The sequence below is a fragment of the Leishmania major genome, chromosome 7 (genome assembly GCF_000002725.2).
Source record: "Leishmania major strain Friedlin complete genome, chromosome 7".
Classification (NCBI taxonomy): Eukaryota; Euglenozoa; class Kinetoplastea; order Trypanosomatida; family Trypanosomatidae; genus Leishmania; species Leishmania major.
The window spans coordinates 468,153-487,300 of record NC_007248.2 but is presented as its reverse complement, the minus strand read 5'-3'; the positions used below and the strand labels follow the sequence as shown (position 1 = coordinate 487,300).

General features: G+C 64.1%; 3 protein-coding genes across 3 annotated transcripts; all 3 read right to left on the bottom strand.

Annotated features, from left to right (window-relative positions):
- Window positions 1–919: 919 nt before the first annotated feature.
- On the bottom strand, window positions 920–1,927 carry LMJF_07_0930 (conserved hypothetical protein; the record flags this gene model as incomplete). Its single annotated transcript, XM_001680952.1, has 1 exon — window positions 920–1,927. The coding sequence occupies one exon, from the start codon at window positions 1,925–1,927 to the stop codon at window positions 920–922; it is 1,008 nt and encodes a 335-aa protein (XP_001681004.1).
- A 722-nt stretch (window positions 1,928–2,649) lies between these two features.
- LMJF_07_0920 (conserved hypothetical protein) lies at window positions 2,650–9,516 on the bottom strand (the record flags this gene model as incomplete). Its single annotated transcript, XM_001680951.1, has 1 exon — window positions 2,650–9,516. One exon carries the CDS (start codon window positions 9,514–9,516, stop codon window positions 2,650–2,652), a length of 6,867 nt encoding a protein of 2,288 aa, XP_001681003.1.
- A 3,802-nt stretch (window positions 9,517–13,318) lies between these two features.
- On the bottom strand, window positions 13,319–18,853 carry LMJF_07_0910 (conserved hypothetical protein; the record flags this gene model as incomplete). Its single annotated transcript, XM_001680950.2, has 1 exon — window positions 13,319–18,853. The coding sequence occupies one exon, from the start codon at window positions 18,851–18,853 to the stop codon at window positions 13,319–13,321; it is 5,535 nt and encodes a 1,844-aa protein (XP_001681002.2).
- Between the last annotated feature and the right edge of the window lie 295 nt (window positions 18,854–19,148).

Sequence of the window (19,148 nt, the reverse complement as noted above, 5' to 3'; positions counted from 1 at the left end):
GCAACGATGGAGAGGAGGAGATGAAGCGCGTCGGAGTACGGACGCCCATCGGTACATGAAAGAACAAAGGTCAGAAGGAAGCACCGAACCCCGGGAGCCACTCACGCTCACACACACAGACACACACTCAGTCCCCGAGGCGAAGCACGTGCTCAGCAACGCATGCAGACAACCGCAACGTCGCCCAACCGGGAAACCGCTAGCCGTTCAGCTCAGCAGCAGCAGCTACGGCCGTGACGACGGGATGGGAGGAGGGGAAGGGGGAAGAGCCAAGGTGAGCAGGTGAAGGTGGTGTGCCGAGCCGCGCCGTTCGGCTTCCTGTCTTCCCTCTCGAACAGATATTATGTACATCTCGCAGACCCGAAGCACGAGTCGACCACACTCGCAAGCAAGCGCACCCGCACCGCGCCCAACAATACCCGTTCTCCTCAAGCCACAGAACGGCGACAGAGCAAGATGCGCGCATGTAAAGCTTGCCCAAACCTGCAGTGCGAAAGGAATACGAAGATAGGGTGTGGAGAGGGAGGGCGCGGGAGCGCAGACGCGCACACCCAGACAAGCACCACTCCCGAGGGCGCGGCGGAGACGGAGAAAGGTCAGAGAGACGAGACAAGACGAGGTAGGTGTATGGAAAGTAATATGTTGCTCACTACGCTACGCATCCGGGACGATGTCCCTCATGAACAGAGCGACAGCCTTGCCTGGAAACGAACTCTTCAAGCGCTGAGGCGCACACTTTAGCGGGCACTCCGTGCTGTCCCACCGCGCCCTCCTATCCTTTGCGTCGCGTGCGCCGGTCAAGGGCCACACCTTGCCCTGCAGTGGGGTGTGGCTCTCACCGAACCGGCGTCCGTCGCCCCTCTCGCCATCTCCGACGCTGCCTGCGAGCGCCTTCGCGCCACGCCCCACCAATAGTCGGCTACAGCATGAAGCACAGGTCGAAGTTCCGCTCGCCGGGGCCGCAGTAGACCTGGCCGCACTCCAGCGTACCCGGACGGTACCAGAAGAGTGAGCCTTCGTAGAAAAGGTTGCGCACGCTCACGACGTTCGCCGTTGCGTTGTACTTGACCGACCACACACCCGCAGGGGCATCGTCCGTGATGGGCATCAAGTAGTCCGTGTGCGGGTTGTACGTGAGGCCATACAGGATGCGGTTCCGCTCCTCCGTCCCCGCACGCGCCATCTTTACGTAGCACGACGGCTTCTTCGCGTTGTGTAGAGGCTGGCCGCCAAAAGTGCTGTTGCGCGCACCGACAGCCGCGCCGTCTTGCAGGACGTACATGCCGCGCACCGTCAGGCGACAGTCCGCGTCGTGCAGCTGCACAAAGTGGGCTAAACGCATCGCCTCCGTGACGCTAAGGATGCGGAACTTCGCCATACGCTTGCGCGGTGCCAGCACGGCACCGGCGTCCTCCTCGTCCTCCTCTTCCTCGTCGTCCTGCTCCTCGTCATCGCCTTCGGATTCGTCGGCGTCGCTGTTGGCGTCGCTAGCAGCGCGGGCGGCAGCGATGTCATCCTCGGCCTTCTTCAGAATGTCGTCCGGCGTCGGCATGGTCACGGCGGCCTCGTCTGTCTCGGCCGGGAGATCTTGACGCATCATATATTCGTAGCTTGGTACCCCTTGGTAGGGGCCGCGGAGGGCCTCGCACAGGGCCGCTTGCTCCTCCGTCAGCTCCGAGAGCATCGTCCACGTGCTTCCACCATCGATGCTGTAGAAGCTGACAGCCGGCGCGAACTCGCCGTTCGGGAAAGCCTGCGCAACCCAGTAATTTGCCTTGATCCCAGTGACCTTACCCCACAGCTGCATCGGCGTACCGCGGTAGCGCTGCGAGAGGAGTGGGAGCGAGCACTGCAGCGCCGTCTGCTCTCCTGCTGTCAAACAGCTGCCGATGAGCGGGAGGTACGCGGCGTTGGCGACGGACATCATTGCTAACAGAGATGCAGAGGGCGAGAAGGGAGGAGAGAGCGCGGCGGTGCGAGAAGAGCCAAGACAGCCGGGTAAGGGGAGCCGTCGTAGGCAACAAAAACACAAGGCCGGGTGAAAGAGCACGGTGCGCTCGCGGTAAGCGCACGCACACACGCGGCGCGGAAGCAGGAGCCGGAGAGAGGGCCGGCTGTGTCGCAAAGACCAGAGAAGATGTTTGTTAACTACGCGGCGGTAGCGGTGGTGGTCGGTGGCTGGGGAGAGGGGGGCGTCCCTGGAACGCGGAGCACAGCTAAGGAGCACGGAGACAGAGAGAGGAGGTGAGGGAGGAGGAGGGGAAGGGGGTGACAAGAACGAGTGAAGATGTGGCGCCGACGAGGAGAGCGAGACGCGTGACAAGAAACGGGGAGAGGGGAGGGGGGCGCACACACATATGCATACACCCCACACACACGACGACTACTTGCGTGCCCATAGGTGGTCCCCACTCCGCCTTTGGCCTCAGGCCCGCATGTGCTGCCTTTTCCATCAATGGCATACAAGCCACCCGCTCATCAGCAGGATGCCCATCATTGTCCGAACCACCCGCGCTCCCTTCTCATGCACCACTGTCGTGCCTCATCACTCAGCAACGTCTAGATGCCACCATTTCGAATATCAGCAACAATGCTACAAGCGGAGAGCCGCAAGCACCGCGGCGGCAACAGCAGTACGACACACGGAAATCACTGCGAGCAGCTCACACTTCCTCCCGTTGTCGGGTGAGGCACACCAGCAGCAGAGGCGGGGCCAGCGGCTACGTCCGCGACACGCAGCCGCGCCTTCGTCACCGCCTCCTTGAACTGTGCCAGCAGCTCCAGCTGCTCCACAGAGCCTTGCCGCACAAACGCGTTCTGATACCACTGCGCCACCGTTGTCGCACTCGGGGGCACAACGACGCAGCACAGGCCGCTGACGTGCACGAGGCGACAGTTGCGCGTCAGCACCGGCGTGTCCGGGTAGTAGTGGTAGGCCGGCGTCATGAGTAGCTCCACCAGCGCCCGACGCAGCGCCGGCTCCTCATCCGGCGACGCCGCCTCGACGTCATAGTGTGCGGTCAACGACTCCGCCTTGGGGCTGTTGTAGTAGCAGCCCACGGGGACGGCGTGGAAGTGAAAGCGCGCGGCGTTCGCGATGAAGGAGCCCATCCAGTCGACGACGATGCAGGCGGCGCACGCCAGCCAAGACACTTTCAAGAAGTAGCAGCAGTGGCTGTCGTACTCCTGTGGCAGACTGATGTCGATGCTCGTGAACCGCTCCTGCACGGGGACCTCGAAGCCGACGGTGCGGCCGGTGACGCGGTCGACGATGTTGCGTGTGTCGAAGGTGAGGGGGTTGTCGTGCACGAGCGCCACCTCCATCAACGGCGGTGTTGCGGGCAGAATCAGGGGCATCGGCTCAGAGATGTCGAGCGACACACCGTCCTCGTGCGGCCTCCACGCCACCTTGCCGTACGTAGACAGATGCACTGAGAAACTGTAGTTGATGAAGCGGCAGAACTCCTCGTACGGCGGAGGGTGGGCCGCATCCTCGGGAAGCAGCGCGACGGCCACCTCGCGTGAGCGCAGCCAGAGGTCTGGCCCGCGTGGGATGAACTCCTTCGGCCGCTCCTGCAGCCAGCCATCGAGCGACTCCCACCGGAAAGCACTGCGCTCGCCCACCTGAGCCTCCATGTGCACCTCACGCGCGGTGAACTCGTCTGCCAGGTAGTTCCACAGCAGGTAGCGGTACCTCAGCATGTGCGTCACCTGTCCGTTGCTATACATGCCTCGGTGCAACATGCGCGTTACCGAGATCGTCTTCGCCGTCTCGCCCACCTTGAGCGTGTGTGTCTGATGCCCAAGCGACATCTCCAGCCGCGCGTTCGGCGACGGGTCGGCGCGCGGCCACTGCGAACCAGCGGCGAGGCCAGGGCTGTCGACGACGATCTGATATTGCTGCTGGAGGCGCTGCAGCACAAACTCCAGCAACCGTCGCTTGTCCTCCGCCGGGTCGGCGTGACTGCCACCGTGACTCGTCACGGTGTACTGGTGAGGCGACACCGTGTAGAAGCTCTCACGCGGGTAAGCCGGCTTACTGCCGTACAAGGGCAGCAGCCTACACGTGCACAGACGCGTCCAGCTCGCCAGGTGCTGCGGCTCGGAGGCGATATCAGGGTGCTTCCACTGCCAGCGACGGCGCAGTACCGTTGCGGTGCTCACGCTCTCGGCCGACTGCGACAGCGCCGTCAGATCTTCGCGATGCTCCTCCTCAGAACCGTGCCGAAGGGGGTTGATGGGCTTGATCGCGAAGAGAAGACTGTTGCGCAGCTGCACAAAACCCACGGTCACGGTTGTGCCGGGCATCAGCGGCACCTCGTCGTGGTGAAGCGAACTGTATGCGGGGTGCTGCCCGGCCGAGTACGTAGCGGTCGTCGGAGTCGGCGACGACGAAGGCGGTCCAGCGATGCTGCTGCTTCCTTGCCGGCTGGCCGCTGTCATGCGCAGCTGCAGTGGCGCCCCTGCGGCTGGTGCTCGGGAGTTGGTGACTGTCACTGTCGGTCGCAGGTGCAGTGGATAAGGTCGGGATGTCGACGTTGCGGACTTTGTAGAACGAGCGGTGCCGTCTTTCGGTGTAGGAAGCGACTCCGTTGACGCCATCGCGTCCTCGGTCGCCGGCGCCGCGGTCTGCCGCGACGGCGCATCCGCCGCCGGCTCCATCACTTCTGCGTCGATGTTCACGCTGCCCGACGCACAAGCAGAGTTCGACGACCGCGGCGCAGCCGCGGTCGTGTCCTTCGCCGTCTTGGCACGCGATATCACTACGCTGTCAGCGCTGCTTCTGCTGCCGCTTTCGACGATGCTCTGCATCAACTCGGCACCGGTTGGATGCGGAGGCACCGGTGCTTGCCCTTCCCCACCTACATCATCCGTTGCGCCGGTGGTCGTCGCTGCAGCGGCGCTGCCGCTAGTTGGCAAAGACCAGCTCCCCTCTTCTTCCTTCTGCAGGCGCCCGCAGACAGCCTGCCGTCCCGCCGGCTCAACAGCGGCACCGCCCGAGAGCGCCTCCCCTCCTTCGTTGCACGATATCGGACGCGAGACACAGCTCACTGTTGACCATCTCTCTACCGCCTCATCATCCGCAGCAGCTGTGTCATGGTGGTGCGGCACAGTCGACGTCGTGGGGCCAACCTGCTCCAGCGCCGCCTCATCGACCTCGTCCACGGTCGACACAAACAGTTGCGGACTGAAGCGCAGGAGGATCTCCTCGGAGGACTGGAAGTACACGCCGTTGCTGTGCGTGGGGATGATGAGCGTCCGCCCATCTGGGGTGATGCCGCTGTGGGAGCGGCAGAACACCTCGGCAGGGCGGAAGTCGGACTGGAAGTGGTAGTCATCACCAGCGCCGCCGCTCTCAGGGACGCCGCGGGTGCCGCCGCCCGGCTCGTTGCCCGCCGCCGCGGCAGTCGCTGCGGCTGCCGATGACGTGACGTTGCCTCCAGCATCCTCCTCGCACCATCTCCGGCCGCTGCTGCCGTTCAGTGGCGACGACTGTCCGTCAGTTCTGTTGCCATGAATAGTGAGGGCGTCGTCATCTGTGCCGTCCTTGGAGACAAACTCAAGCTCATCATCCAACGTGAGGCGGTCATCGCGGCCAGTGAAGCAGCTCATGAGGTGGGCCCAGCAGTTGTCGTCTAGAAGCAGCCGAGGCGACCAGAACGACTTCGGCAGCACCGCCGCACTGATGGTAATCTCCAGGATCAGATACCCGTTGCGCAAGTCGCTGTCCACCACGTTGCAGCCGCAGAAGACGGCGTCGCTGCGCGTGCCGCTCGGGGCCTTATGCCAGCTCTTCACCGAAGCCTGGAGAGAGGCATCGCCGTAGCTAGACTCGGCAGCTGCACCGGCGGCAGCACCACTGCCTCCATGGCGTGCAGCCATGGCGTGTGATACGGGCGCGTTCGTCGCACCGGTGCCCGTCACGGCCGTCGAGCCGCCTCCGCAGTCCTGGTGCGGCTTGGACGCGTGGAGGCAGTACCACGCGCAGAAGGCGAACGAGGCGGCTACGCCCATGACATCGCGGTACATGTGGCCATCCTCTAGCCGCAGCTGCACCGACCGCAGCCCACCGCCGGCGCTGCTGCAACTGACACCGAGGTCTGTGCCCGCGGCGGTGGTGGCGGCTGCCACGGAGGTGATGATAGAGGTCATGCTGGATTTAGAGGTGCTGCGGTCGCGCCACAGCAGTGAGCGGGTTTGCAGGCGCGGTGCGTTGGCATACAGTCCCAGCAGAGGCGAGCCGACGCTGCGCAGGGAGTGCTCGAGGCCGCCAAGGGAATAGTGCTCGAGGTTCGCGGTCGTCTTTTGGTCGAAGGAGCGGCTGATGTGCAGAGCTGGCTTGGCGCTGGTGGCGTAGTACGAAGGCAGGCTGTTGGGGTGGCTAACTCGGCCGCCGCCAAACGCAGAGGCCGCTACCGCCACCATTGTCGTGTGATGGCCTCCATTTCCGTTGGGTGCAGCAAGGTGGTGGCATGCTGCACCGGACGCCCCGGCAACCCCAGTGCGGGAGCGCCGCGGCTGAGCGGAGCCCCACGTTACCGCCGATGTAGGGGCGACTTCGATACCCCAGTTGCCGCCGTTGTGTGCCCCCGCCGCCATGAATGGCATGCCGTTGAATGCTTGGATCGGCTGCGCATATCGCGCGTGCTGCAGCAGCGCATTGCTCGCTGAGCTGTGTGGAAACGTGTAGGAGGTGAGCATCGGCTGCAGCCCCTGCTGCAGCTGCGCCTGTTGGCAAGCCATGGCTTGTGCCGCCTGTGCGCCGGTGCCCGTTATCCAGCGTGGCATGGGCCCCTGCGTCGGGGCTGTCGGGGAGGCGAAGAAGCTGCTGGTGGTCGTCGTGTTGCGCACCAACAGAGGGCTGCTTCCCTTGGACACTGTCGAAACCGGAGCAGCAGCAGCGGCGCCGAGCCAGCCGGCCGCTGCTGCTTTGCCGCTCGAGCTGCAGAGTGGCGACGTCAGTGACGGGGCTTGCTCGGCGCTCATGCTGCCGGTCCACGAGGCGCTGAAAGGTTCGGCGAAAAAGGGCTGCAAGGGCAAGGGGGCAGGAGGCTGAGAAGGCCCACCTCCTATGCCGCCAGCAGCGACGGCCAAGCCAGCGGCCACCCCAGCAGGTAGGACAACGTGTTGTGACTCCGGTGTACCGGCGCCCCAGCCATTAGCGTACAGCAGTAGATTGGCAGAGTGAGGATGCACTGGAAGCGTCACCTCGGGCACGGGGTAGGAGCGCAGCCCCAGCCCGGGAATGAGCAGAGGTGGGTTGCCGCCCGGAAGGGACAGCTCTCCAGCGGCGACGCTGGGGCTTCCACACGAGCCCATTATCGCCGCAGCCGCAGCGACCCCGCCCCTCCCGTTCATGCTGGTCGTCGCGTCCGCTCCGGCAGAGGCGCTGCCACCCTCCTCACCACCGTCACCGGCTGCACCACCATGCAACAGCGTGGACGCCGAGTACACCCGAGACTGCTGCTGCCGCGCTTGTTGCTGCGATTCTGGCGGCGTCGTCCACAGCGACTTGAGCGCCGCCATCACCGAGTGCTCCCGCAGCCAGCACTCCTTCGGCAGCAGCTCGAAGACTGTCTCGCCGCCGCTTTTATATTGAAGAGAAGCATGGAAGAAGAAGACGAACATCCACTCCGGGGTCTCATAGTAGCGCTCCGCCTCTCCTGAGGGTAATGATGGCGTAGGCGCGCCGCCCCTCATGCCCCGTGCGCTGACGCCAGCACCCGACAGCACACGGCTGTGCAGATGGTACTGCGACCGCAGCGTGTCATCGTCGGACGTGTACTCGAGCAGCGGCGTCACGTGTAGCGGAGGGCGGCCGATGCAGACAACGTGAATCTTCTCTATCCCTGTGTCGTGCAGCCGAGCGCACACAACCTGCACAAGATTGTTCGTGACTTGGTAGAAGCCCTTTCCGGCCGATACCACCGTCACAGCGTGTCCGCAGAGCGTGAGATTGCGATCAATGTAGTTGTGAGTGCACCGCTCCAGTAGGATGCTGAGTGCCTCGAGCGTGTTCGACTGTTTCGCGTGCACAAACAAGCGCTTCGCCGTGATGCTCTCGATGTACTGCTGGCGCGATCGCACGTAGGCGTCAAAGGTGGCTTCTGTGGCAGCAGTGGCTGCGGAAAAGGCTGCGCTGGTACGGCCCCCCTTCAGAGTCTCGCTCGCTGGTGGGAGCTGGCTTGGGGCGCTGGTCGTAGCAGCAACAACGCACCCCTCCTTCTCTCGAAGCAAGTGCGGGTCGGTGTCCAGGTCGTCGCCGTCGTTCGCTAGTCTGCATCCCGCACTCTTGGCTCCGCTAGCGCGCGAGTGGGACGCCGCAGCGGCCTCGCGGTACGCCCGCACCTCGGCTTCCAGCTGCCGCCAAGCGGAGTCATGCACCTCCCGCAGCACGCGATCCACAAGCGCCTCGCAGTGAATGCGGATCTCTTCCACAATGTCGACGTTGCTGCGCAGATCTCGCGGCAACTCCAGCAGGTGAAAGACGTCGCCGTGTCGGCTGAACTGGAACTCCTTGCGCAGTCGTCCTGTGAAGACGACGCAGATAAGCGGGGAGGCTTTGTGCTTCGGTAGCTGCTTCAGCAGCAGCTCACTGAGAAATTTTCGGATGGCCAAAGTGAGCGCTATGCGGCCGTCCATCGTCGTCTCCCACATCTCACACGACAGCTCGAGGAGGATGTAATGAACCGGCGACAGGGACTGGAAGTTGATGCGGGTGGTGGGCAGTACAATGCCGTTGCCGACGCGGATGTGCGCGATGGCGCCCGCCGCTGATGTCGCAGCGGTCCCGGCAGCCCCCGCGGCGCCGGCGCCGATGCTCATGGCGTTCCCCGAAGCGCCAACGCCAGAAGCTGCAGTGCCGGTAGTGCCACCGGAAGAGGATACGCCAGCAGGTGTCGCAGGTGCGGATGACACGCCTGCCGATGACGCACTCACGCCCGGCAAGAAGGCGGAGAACGCGGGAGGCGCAAGGGAGGTGGCGGCGCTGCTTGGCGCCGTGTTCGGCGTGCTCACCACCTCCTGCAGCATCTCGCGCACGCGAATGCGGAAACCGCAGACGTGCATCTCCTCGCCCTCGTACAGGATACGCTCCCGCAGCGCCTCTGATATGAGAAACATGTCGGAGCGGCTAAGGTACTGGTTGTCCACGGTCACCTCCACATGTGAGAGTCCGTAGCGCTCCTGCACATACTGGTACGTGCTCAGGATGCGCGCCATGATCTTGCCCTTGGCGACCTCGTTGATGAGCGCGCACTTAGACGTGAGGGACTGGTTGACGCTGATAGCACCATTCGCGTGGCTCACCTCTTTCTCGTTAAACGCCATGGCGCGGCATATCCAACCACCAGACGGGTGCATGAGGAAGCACAACTCACCAGCCCCGGCCACGCCACCACCAGACGCGGCGCCGGCGCCGCCTGCGGCACCGCTGCCAGCGCCAGCAGCACCAGCAGTCGTGTTCGGCACGCCGCTCAGCGATGGGATGCTCGTTAAGCTGGAGCTGCCCAGCATGCCTGCATTGATGCCGGCAGCACCACCCTGCCGCGGCGACGCGGCGGAGGTGTGCAACGACTCGCCGTTGCGGCTGGCTCCTACAGACGGCGCGAACGCCATGCCGCCGCCCTCCCCGCCGCTCACACCGGCGAAGCTGCCGCCAGAGGGCGGAGACACGAAGGGCGATAGCCCCATCAGGTCAACATAGGAGCCGACCCCGACTGAAGAGCTGCTCGGCACGTGTGCGGGGAGGCCGAGGAAGCCGGTCGTCCCGTCACCAGTGCCGCTCATGAGCGGGCTGCCGGGGGTCAGGCCAGAGAGATTGTGGCTGCCTCCCATCCCACCGCCACAGGCGCCGTGGTTGTGGTGAAAAGGTTGGGAGAAGGAGGGGCGCAGCTCCACGATGGCCTCGACGAGAGTCTGCACGCTCTCGGCGGCGGCACTGGACGCCACTGCGCTGGTGAAGCGCTTTCCATCATGCGGGCCTGTCGACTGCGGCGACGCGATGACGCCGTGCCGCACCGACTGGGCAGGCAGACCACCGACGGACGACAGCGAGGCGGATGACGAGGCCGACGGCACCGCCGCTGCTGCTGCCGAGCCTGTTGCGGTGACGGGGTTGGCCAAGTTAAAGTTCTTTGGGCAGAAGAGAAAGGCAGCCTTCGAGAGGCTGTCGCCGTGGGTGCGGAACACCAGCGACACCGGCGCGTCGCTGCCCTGCGAGACGCTCGGCTGATGACTGTGCCGCTGCTGGCGACGTAGACTGGCGCCCTTCATGCCGACAAGCGTGGGGCAACTCACTGTACCGCTAAGCGTGTCCTTGTGCCTGTGTGAGCGCCGCGCTTGCAAAGACGGCAGCGCTGACCGCTGCCTCGCTCAGCAGTGGAGGTGCGCGCCTGCACACGCACTCCACTCAGGAAAGGAGACGAGAGACGTGGTCGCCGATGCGCCCCTCTTACCGCGCCCACTTCGCTATCGCGCTGGCTGCACGGCAGCACAGTGAAGGCTGGGGGAGGGGGGCGGGGATGTTGGGTGACTGATAGAGCGAAAGGGCACCGACGGCAGCGACGGCGGTGAAGATTGGTAACGATACGACCACAGCAAGACTTGTGCGCTACAGCAGATACTTTAAGCCCTCCCAACAGAGGAACGCTGGGGGTACTTTCGAACGCGCGTGGAAGACGCACCGGTGCGCACAGACAAGTGTCTGTGTCACCTGTGTACGCCCGGCGGGAGGATAGGGTGAGGACTGCAGCAGGGCAAAGGCCCGCGCCTGTCAGCAATGGAACGAGCAGCAGGGCTGCGCACAGCAAGATCAGGCGAGGGAGAGAAGAAGAGAGAGAGGTAGAAAGACCTTGCCACGACCACTCTCGCTAGACGGGCGTGCTCTTCTTCATACAGGAGACACGCAGAGGAGTCGGCGCGCGTGTATGCGTGCATGTGGAGGTGTGAAAGCCGGACGGACGAGAAGGGCGTTGGAGTGTTGGAAGTGGAGTGGAGGGATGTGCTCGGGGCAGCAGTCTCCCGCAAGCGGCGGTGAAGCCAGCAAGGGGGCAGCGCCGGGTGATGGATAGGCAAAGTGTGATGAGCGTGTGGGTGTGTGGCGTTTCTTGCGCGCGTGTGTGATGGGCTCAAGCAGGGACAGCGAGCCAGCGCGCCCGCCAGTGGCACTAGCGTCCCGCACATGCACCCTCGCGCGCGAACCGGCCTCGTTGATTCATGAATAACCCCCCGCATGTGTACACCGCGCACTTGACGAAGAAGAGGCGGCGCTGTCGACGCTGACGCATACTTGAATATCGAAGGCGAACAGCGTCCATCTAGCACAGAGCACGCCTTGCGGAAAGAAGGGGGAAGAGGCATGAGAAAGGGCTGACCGCGGCACTGGCTCTTCCTCTCGCAGGGCATCCACAGCCGCGGATCTGCACTGCCAAGAAGTGTGAAGGTCTAACGTCTTAACACAAGGAGAGAGAAACGAAGTGGTACCGCGAGAGAGGAAAGGAGGGGGGAAGGTAGGCGACGCACACGGAGAGGTACTCTCATCTGCAGAGACGCGAGATGGCCCGCAACACGCCTCACGGCCCCACCCCCACCACCACCACCACCACCCACCCACCCACCCACCCACCACGGCCGCGGTCGTGCACAGCTGTCAGCTTGCCATGAAGTGTGGCTCCCCTCCCTGCCCCTTTTTTTTATCAAAGCTGCTGCAGCAGCGCCTCTCGCAGACGCGCGTACTCGTCCGGCTGCGGTGGATGAGAGTCAAGTTCGCCATCGTCTCTAGACCGCCGAAGCGTTGCCACAGGGAAGGGCACCTGTGGCGTGAGGAGCGCAGACCTGTGCGTTCTCTCACTATCCAGTAGAAATGCCCTACAGCCTGAATTCAGCCGCGCCTCGAGTTGCGTGGGTGCGACGGCATCAGCAGCAGCGGCCCACTCAGAAACTGCAATGTCGCTGTCGTAGCTGCACGAGTGACGCGGCAGCGTGCGCGAGCAACGGGGAGGTGCAAACTGTTGCAACAGCATCGACGCGTTGCCTGCCGTGGCAGCAAGAGCACCTGCTGCCTCGCCTGGGGAGATCCCTGGCCTTGCTAAACAAGACGCCGGTAGGACAATCGACGGAGAGCGAGTGTGGCAGTGGCGGCTGCTGAAGCAGCTGTCACCACGGCCGTGATGTGCACCACAGTCACAATCAGAGTCGAAAGAGGGCGCACCCCCGGAGTGAGGTGCAGGAACGACGGCTTTCACGGGTGCCCTCTCGGACTCTGGAAGCGAGGGATGGCGCTCCAGCGCTACCGCCAGCACAGCTTTCAGCTGATCCAGCTCCTGCCGCAGTGTCATCTTCTCTGCCTGGTGCTGGCGGGTGAGGGCCACTACAGCAGCGTGCATGGTAGCGACTGAGACCATGGCGGTCGGTGCCACCAGAGGCTCCGATGATGAGCTCGAGGCCGCCACAAGCCTTTGCTTTGGCCACGCTACTGCAGCTGAGCCAGCGGACCTCTTGCGAGGCGGCGCTCGGCTGCGGTGCGCCAACTCGTGCCCGCAGCCTATGCAGAATCGCACCAGAGGTGGCAGCGCGCCGAGCAGGCCGCCTTCGTGCGGCGGGATTTGGGCCTTGTCCGCAAGGACGGTGCTCGACGAGGGCAGTGCGGGGCTGACAGAGAGCACCAGGCACGCCGGTGTGCCACATGAAGTGCACAAGTATTCGTTCATAGAAGTCAGCGAGCCGCTACTCGCAGGGAGTGAGTGACTGTGGCGGATGCATGCGCGCCGGTCTGCCGGGGTTTGAGTGCGCCGGTGGCGGACGAGAGTGGGCCCGAATGCAGCCAGCAGAAGCGTAAAGCGAGAAAACCGTTGTGGAGAAAGTGGTGGCAGAGGCGGGGAGATGAACACGTGGCGAACGGCGCTGGCGCTCTACATCCTTCCATCTTGTGATCCGTGGCGACACGTGAGAATGAGGAGAGGAGCGCGACCTCGCCACGGAAGCACGCACTGTTATGCACGGCGCTGTGTCTAGGCGTCCTCCTGCCTCGCACGCTCTTCATCCGGTTCGCTGAGGTGATACCATCTGCGCCCTCACTCCCCCAACCCACCCACCCAATGGTGAAGAGAGGGGGGTGACGCCTCACCGTCGTGTCAGGGCCCAGCACCCTCCGACGTGGCGAGGAGATGTGCGATAATGGCAACCCAAAAAGAAGACCAAGAAGCAGGGTGGCGACCGGAGAGCATATCCGAGACGTCCGCAGGACGCCGTCATTGAACATCCGCGCATCGCGGTGAGGATAGAGGGACGAGGGATGGAAAGAGGGAGGAGAGGTGCGTCACCGTGAATCCGGTGGTGCTGTAGAGGCTGCGGAAACCTCGTAGGAGGAGTCGACGGCGAACGTTTCGGTACGATCGCAATGGCCCGCGTGAAAGGGACTGCCCGCGGAGTGAGCATCGTCGGCTTCGCGGATCTGATGCGCGTGTCGCTGCTTGTGGCACCGCCGACGATGCCGAAGCCGCCGTTTCTGATCACCCCCTCCGCCAGCACCCTCCTCGCCCGCCGCGCCGTCGTCGTCTGATTCACGTATCGTTGTGGTGCGCGACGGATCGAGCGACGTGGCTGGCTGAGACAGCCGCGCTGCGTCCGCGCTGGATGTAGACGGTGTGGCAGCTGGTGCCTTTGCGGCTCCCGTTTTCTGCCGCTCTTCTTCTTCGTCTTCGCCCAACATGAGCCACAGCACTTCTAAGTTGGCGCGGACCGCCTCGATGGCCTCCTCCCGCGCCTCCTCTCTGCTCCGCACGGCAAACAGCACACTGGACGTGCTCAGCGCGGCGCCGAAGCGCCGCCTCAGCCGCAGCCACTCGTGCTGCGTGATGGTCATCGCCATGTTCAGCATGATCATCATGAACGTGAGGACGAAGGATACGACGAGGAGGCTGGCGAAGAAGGCGGTCACGGCATACGGCGTGTCCGATGCCACGTCCCGGGTGGCAAGCAGCGAGTCACCATACGCGGTGAAGTACAAGCCCATGCAGGCACTGCTGAGGGTGGCGAAGTGCCCGTTCGAGTGCGCCCCAAAGGCGATCACACAGAAAAAGGCGAAGCCCAGAAAGAGTGGTGACACACACATGCCGAATAGGAACAGCTTCGGCACAACGTGAATGGAAGCCATGACAGGAAAGTAGAACGTGGGGAAGAAGCGGAGGTAGCTCAGCAGCAGCACGCACGACATGAGCGCGGCGACGCCGAGCAGCACACTTGTCCACGCGTAGTAGGCGCCGGTCTGCGCCACCTCAGCGAACGGCAGCAGCGGAGCCAGCAGCAGCGCACTGTAGCTCAGCGTGAAGGCGGCTGCGATGATGGCGACCCGGTGCCAGCCGGCTCCCGTAGACTGTTGGAGGTGATGTCGCCACGCGGTGCGCACGTCGACGTAGCTACGCTCTGCGATGCGCTCTGCCAGCTGCGGGGTCAAGGGTGCATGGAGAGGGGGCGGGAACGATGCGTGGGAGGCGACAGCCGACACGGGAGTGCCACTGGAGTTGATGCAGAAGCGCAGCGGCAAGGATTCGGGCGCGCCGCTGGCTCTCATGTCACTGCCGTCGTCGGATCTTGGGTAGTGCCCCGGTGTGCATGGAACTGGCGTGTTCGGAAAGGAGCCGCGCTGCGACGACGTAGGCGTGCCAAGCAGTTGAGCCAGACGCCCCAAAAGGAACCGCCGCAGGGCGCTAGGGATCCAAGTGGGAGGGCCAACGCTTGAGTCGAAGCCGTGCTGGTGACTCTCGGCACTGTTGCGCAGAGGAAAGAACGATGCTGCCTCCTCACAAGGCCAGCTCGGGAGCACAGAGGCGTCTCCCGCACCCTCTTGTGAAGCACAACGACTGCGCGAGTAGCTGCTCTGACCCTGTGAAGCGATGATGCTGAGCGAGGTGTCTAGCATCAGCGACGGCGGCAGCACCGTCTCCGAGTGGCTGCCTGGTCTACCAGCGTGATCGTCGTCGTCATGGCGGCTCTCTATGGTCCCGTAGTTCGACGGCTTCACCCCTGACGGGTAACTGTTGGCCGGCGCACGTGCGGCCGCGCTGTCGGTCGCCTTCGCGTACCCCGCGATTCGACCACTCTGTGGTGGACGACTTGGACGACCGAACGGCAGGCTAACAGGCATCCCCCACTCGTATACGGTCGTCTTCGTGCTCAGAATCGCAGGCTGCAGCGAGGCGGTATGGGTCGGGAGCGTCCATACCTTAGATGCGCCATGCTCGGCGCCGCCCCCGATGGGCGCGTACTGCAGCTGTCGTGCGAGGAACGCCGCGCGCTCTCGACCCAGTCGACGCTTATGCTGAGCGATGCGCTGCAGCGCGCGCAGCTCTAGCACAATCTGGAGCACGGCCAGCGCGCCCAGCAGCACTGTCATGAGACGCCGCGTCCAGAAGTTGCGCAATAGCCCCAGCGGCCACACGCGCGTGCTCACGTGCAGCTGCGTCTCTACGAGGCCGCCTGGGTGCACTGTGATGTCCTTCACGACGTGCCACTGAAAGACAGCCGACGCACTAGCAGCAAAGGCCGACTTCAGTCGTCCTGTCGAAGAGGAGGCGCTTCGGATTTCGAGATTACCTACGCTGAACGCGTTGGCACCGCGCGCCACCTTTTTCGCAGCAGAACCACCCATACTGGCCGCTGCTGCAGCGGCGCTGATAAGGTAGTCCACCTCGTCCGTCTCGTGCCGCAGCGTCACCTCCAACTGAATGCGACGCACGTTGTCCATGAGGGAAAACTCTGGCACAATGTGCGTTGACATCCCAGCCGCAGCGGCCGCCGCGCCACCGATGATCGTGGTCGCCTGCGTGGACGCACAGGGACGGTAATAGCGACCCGATAGATCGTCGTACCGGGGCATGCATACGACAGAGAGGGCAGCGTCCACCTCCGTCCAAGAACCGCCTCCGGCACTGCCGGGGAGCGCAGTCGCGTCAGTAGCGGACGCGCCCTCGAACTCAGCGGGTCGGCCGGCGGCGTCGCCCGTTGTGCGCTCGGTGGCGCGGTGCCGTTCCTGCCTTCGCGCAAGACGGAGTAGTCGCACCGCCTCCTTGTGCTTGGCGAATGGGCCAAGCGGGTGGTCAGCGTCGACAGAGAACGTCAGCCACCGGTGCTCGAGGTTCACAGCATCGGCCACTGCCTCCTCACCGCTCTCATCAGCATGGCCACCATGGTTTTCGGCTGCAGCCTCGCCGCTCAGCCAGCGGACCGGCGCGGCGGTCTTCAGTGGAGATAGCTTCACTCGCTTGTGCTGGGTCCCCTCCCGGCGGGAGTACACATCCACCTCCACCCGCATCAGGACGGGCGCGATGACCGAGACAGGGATGTACGGCGGCGGCAACTCCTCCGAGTTTCCCAACGCAGAAGCGGCGGTTGCGGTGGCTGAATGGACGCAGGGCCCAGCAACCGAGGCGGGGTCACTAAACGGACTCGGTGATGCCGCTGCCCGCGCATTCCACAGCAACGACGGCCTCCAGCCCGCCGGACCACGTCGCCGCCACCACCACTGCCCCTCTCTCGCCATGCTGTTACCTTCGCCTCCATCGACTACGCTGTTAGTGCGCTCGATACCTGTCCCGCACCAACTCGTTGGGTTGGCGTTGTTGTAGCGGTATGTCATTTCACTGGAGGACGCGTTCGTCAAGTTGTAGTACACCTGCACGTAGCGCTCGATGGACGCGTAGAGGTTCTCCATCCACTCCGTCGGCGCTGAAACGATGTCGCCCTGGTCCTTGCTGAAGTAGGCATCGTCGCCCATGAAGTGTTTCGTAATCGCCAGCCGCATTGCTTCGTTCGCGCAGGCCAGTGGAAGCTGATACCAGGTCACGTGTACCAGCAGCAGGATGCAGAGTAGGACGCTGGTCGTCAGCTTCCACGGGAACCGGCCATCGCGGCGCAGTTTGCGACAGGGGCTCGAGAAGAAGTCCTCTGTAAGGAGACGGCGTCGCAGCTCAGCCACGTCACTGAGCCCAGCATCAAAACCTTCGCACAGGCCCGGCGCAGCTGCGTCACCTGCAACGCGAGAACGACGCTGATTGTGCTCGGCATCAGCCGTCTGTGTCACTACCTCCGCCGCTGCCCATGAACCCCTCGCGGCACGCAGAGGTACGGCGTCAGTCACAGTGGAGAGGTGCGACGATGACGATGGTGGCACTCCAAGAGGACGAGCATCGCAGCACATCGCCGGAGTCTGCTGTCCAGGATCTGAGCTGTGCGACAGGGCGGCAGCGGAGTCAACACCGTCTCTGCGAACACCATCGTCGTTCCTAGCAACGGCGTCACCACCTACCCCGGGGTGCGGTTGCACTGATGGGAAGCACTGCGGCCTCGTGCGGCTGCCCTGTGCCGACGGCGGGCTCCGCTGCGAGGTGGACAGCGATAACTGCCGCGACTTTGACAGGCGGTATTGGGGCGTGGTGAGCCTCCGGGCAGCACCGCTCAGATCCATCGAGGTCTGTGCGGACGACGTGGAGGAGTCCAAAAGAGCGAGAAGCCCGCGCCCGATCGCCGCTGTCGCTGTGCAAGCCGTGGTCGCCGCCAGGTCCTCCCCGAACCCGGTAGTAGTCGCGGCAGCCATGGGGGCGGCATGACTGGGGCTGCACCTCGTGCGGCGCTGGCCGCTGCCGCCTCCGCCACCCCTGCTACCCGTTGAGAAGTCGGAGTAGGACGAGGATGGACGACTGGTTGCGGCAGCGGGGGCGGTCGGCGAGGCCCCAAACGGCGGCGTCAGCACGAAGGGCTGACCAGCAATTTGGGAGCGTAGCGAGCGGGCGAGCTGCGCCACTTCCTCGTCGATCTCCCATGCGTCGAGGCGCGGGTCACCACCCCCGCCGAGCGCGGTGTAGCGGCGAGGAGAGCCGACAGACGCTGATCCAGCTGCCCCTGCCGACGACCCCGACGCCACTGGCGCTCTGCCAATCGAGGGCGACGTGGCAAGGACCACCTCAGACTGCGAGGCCGTTCCAGACGTCACGCGACAGGGCGCGGTTATCATAGAGCTTGCGGTGATGTCGTCGCTGGACGCCTGCGACGGGCGCCGTCGATGCGGCTTTGGCCGACGACCATCAGCGGATAAGCCGGCCACTGATGAGGTCATGAGCGGTGATGAAGGCCGTGGCAGTGAAGCAGCAGTGTGAGATGACGGTGGCAGTTCAGAGGGGCCAGCGGCGCGCCTGCTGAGCCCAGCAGACTGGTGCGACTGCGGATATGTGTGCGTAGTGGAAACGGGTATCGGAAGAAGGGGCAGTGATGTGGGCAGCAGCTGCTGCGAGTGCTGTCGTCGCCGCTGAGGGCGCTGCTGCGTCGGCAGCCGCTCTGCGGTCCTTGATTCTGGTGCACCAGAGCAGTCTGCGAGGGATGACGCGGAGCGCTCCGTCGTGGCCTCATCTACCGTTCGCAAACACCATGAGCTGCCAGCGTCAGTATTCGCTACGTCGGGAGCTAGGTCTGCGGCAGTGGAGTAGGTGGCCGGCACACACAGTGGTTCCTCTTCTCCGTCTGCGCCCACGCTACCAGCGCCGGTGGTGGCGGTCGTCGTGAGCGCATTGTCTTCCCGGACAGGCGGCCCTGGTGCAACATTTTCCGCACCCCGTGATCGAGCGTTCCATGACACCACGAGGGGAAGGGCATGAGGCTCCGGCACGGCTGATGCAGAAAGCACATTGACGACTGGTGTGACGAGCGCGCTGGGCTGCGCCGTCGCGAGCCCGGCTGCGAGCGGTTCCAGCGTAGACGCCTCGGAGCGCAGCGGTGTATTGCTGTCAGTGTATGTGCACGATCCGCGTGAAGAGGCCGCCGACAATCCGGACGACGATGAAAAGGCGGATTGGCGAAGCATGGCCACCTCCCCTTCAGATGATTAACTCCCTCTGCAGCTATTCGTGGAGGATGAGAAGTGAAGGGATGGATTCCGACTCTACTAGCCTGCACCTGCACGCAGAGGGTCGGGAAGGCAGGGCGCCCAGTCGTGGAGGGGAGGGGAGGGGGGGGCGAAGCGGCAGGTATGGCGGAATACTTCAGTAGAAGGAAGATTAGAGGCTGTGGGCAGCAGCAGCCGCAGTGCAGCAGCGCGCCATCAAAAGAGAGAGGCCACACGTGCGCGCCAAAACTTCTTCTGTTTTCGTTTTCTTTGG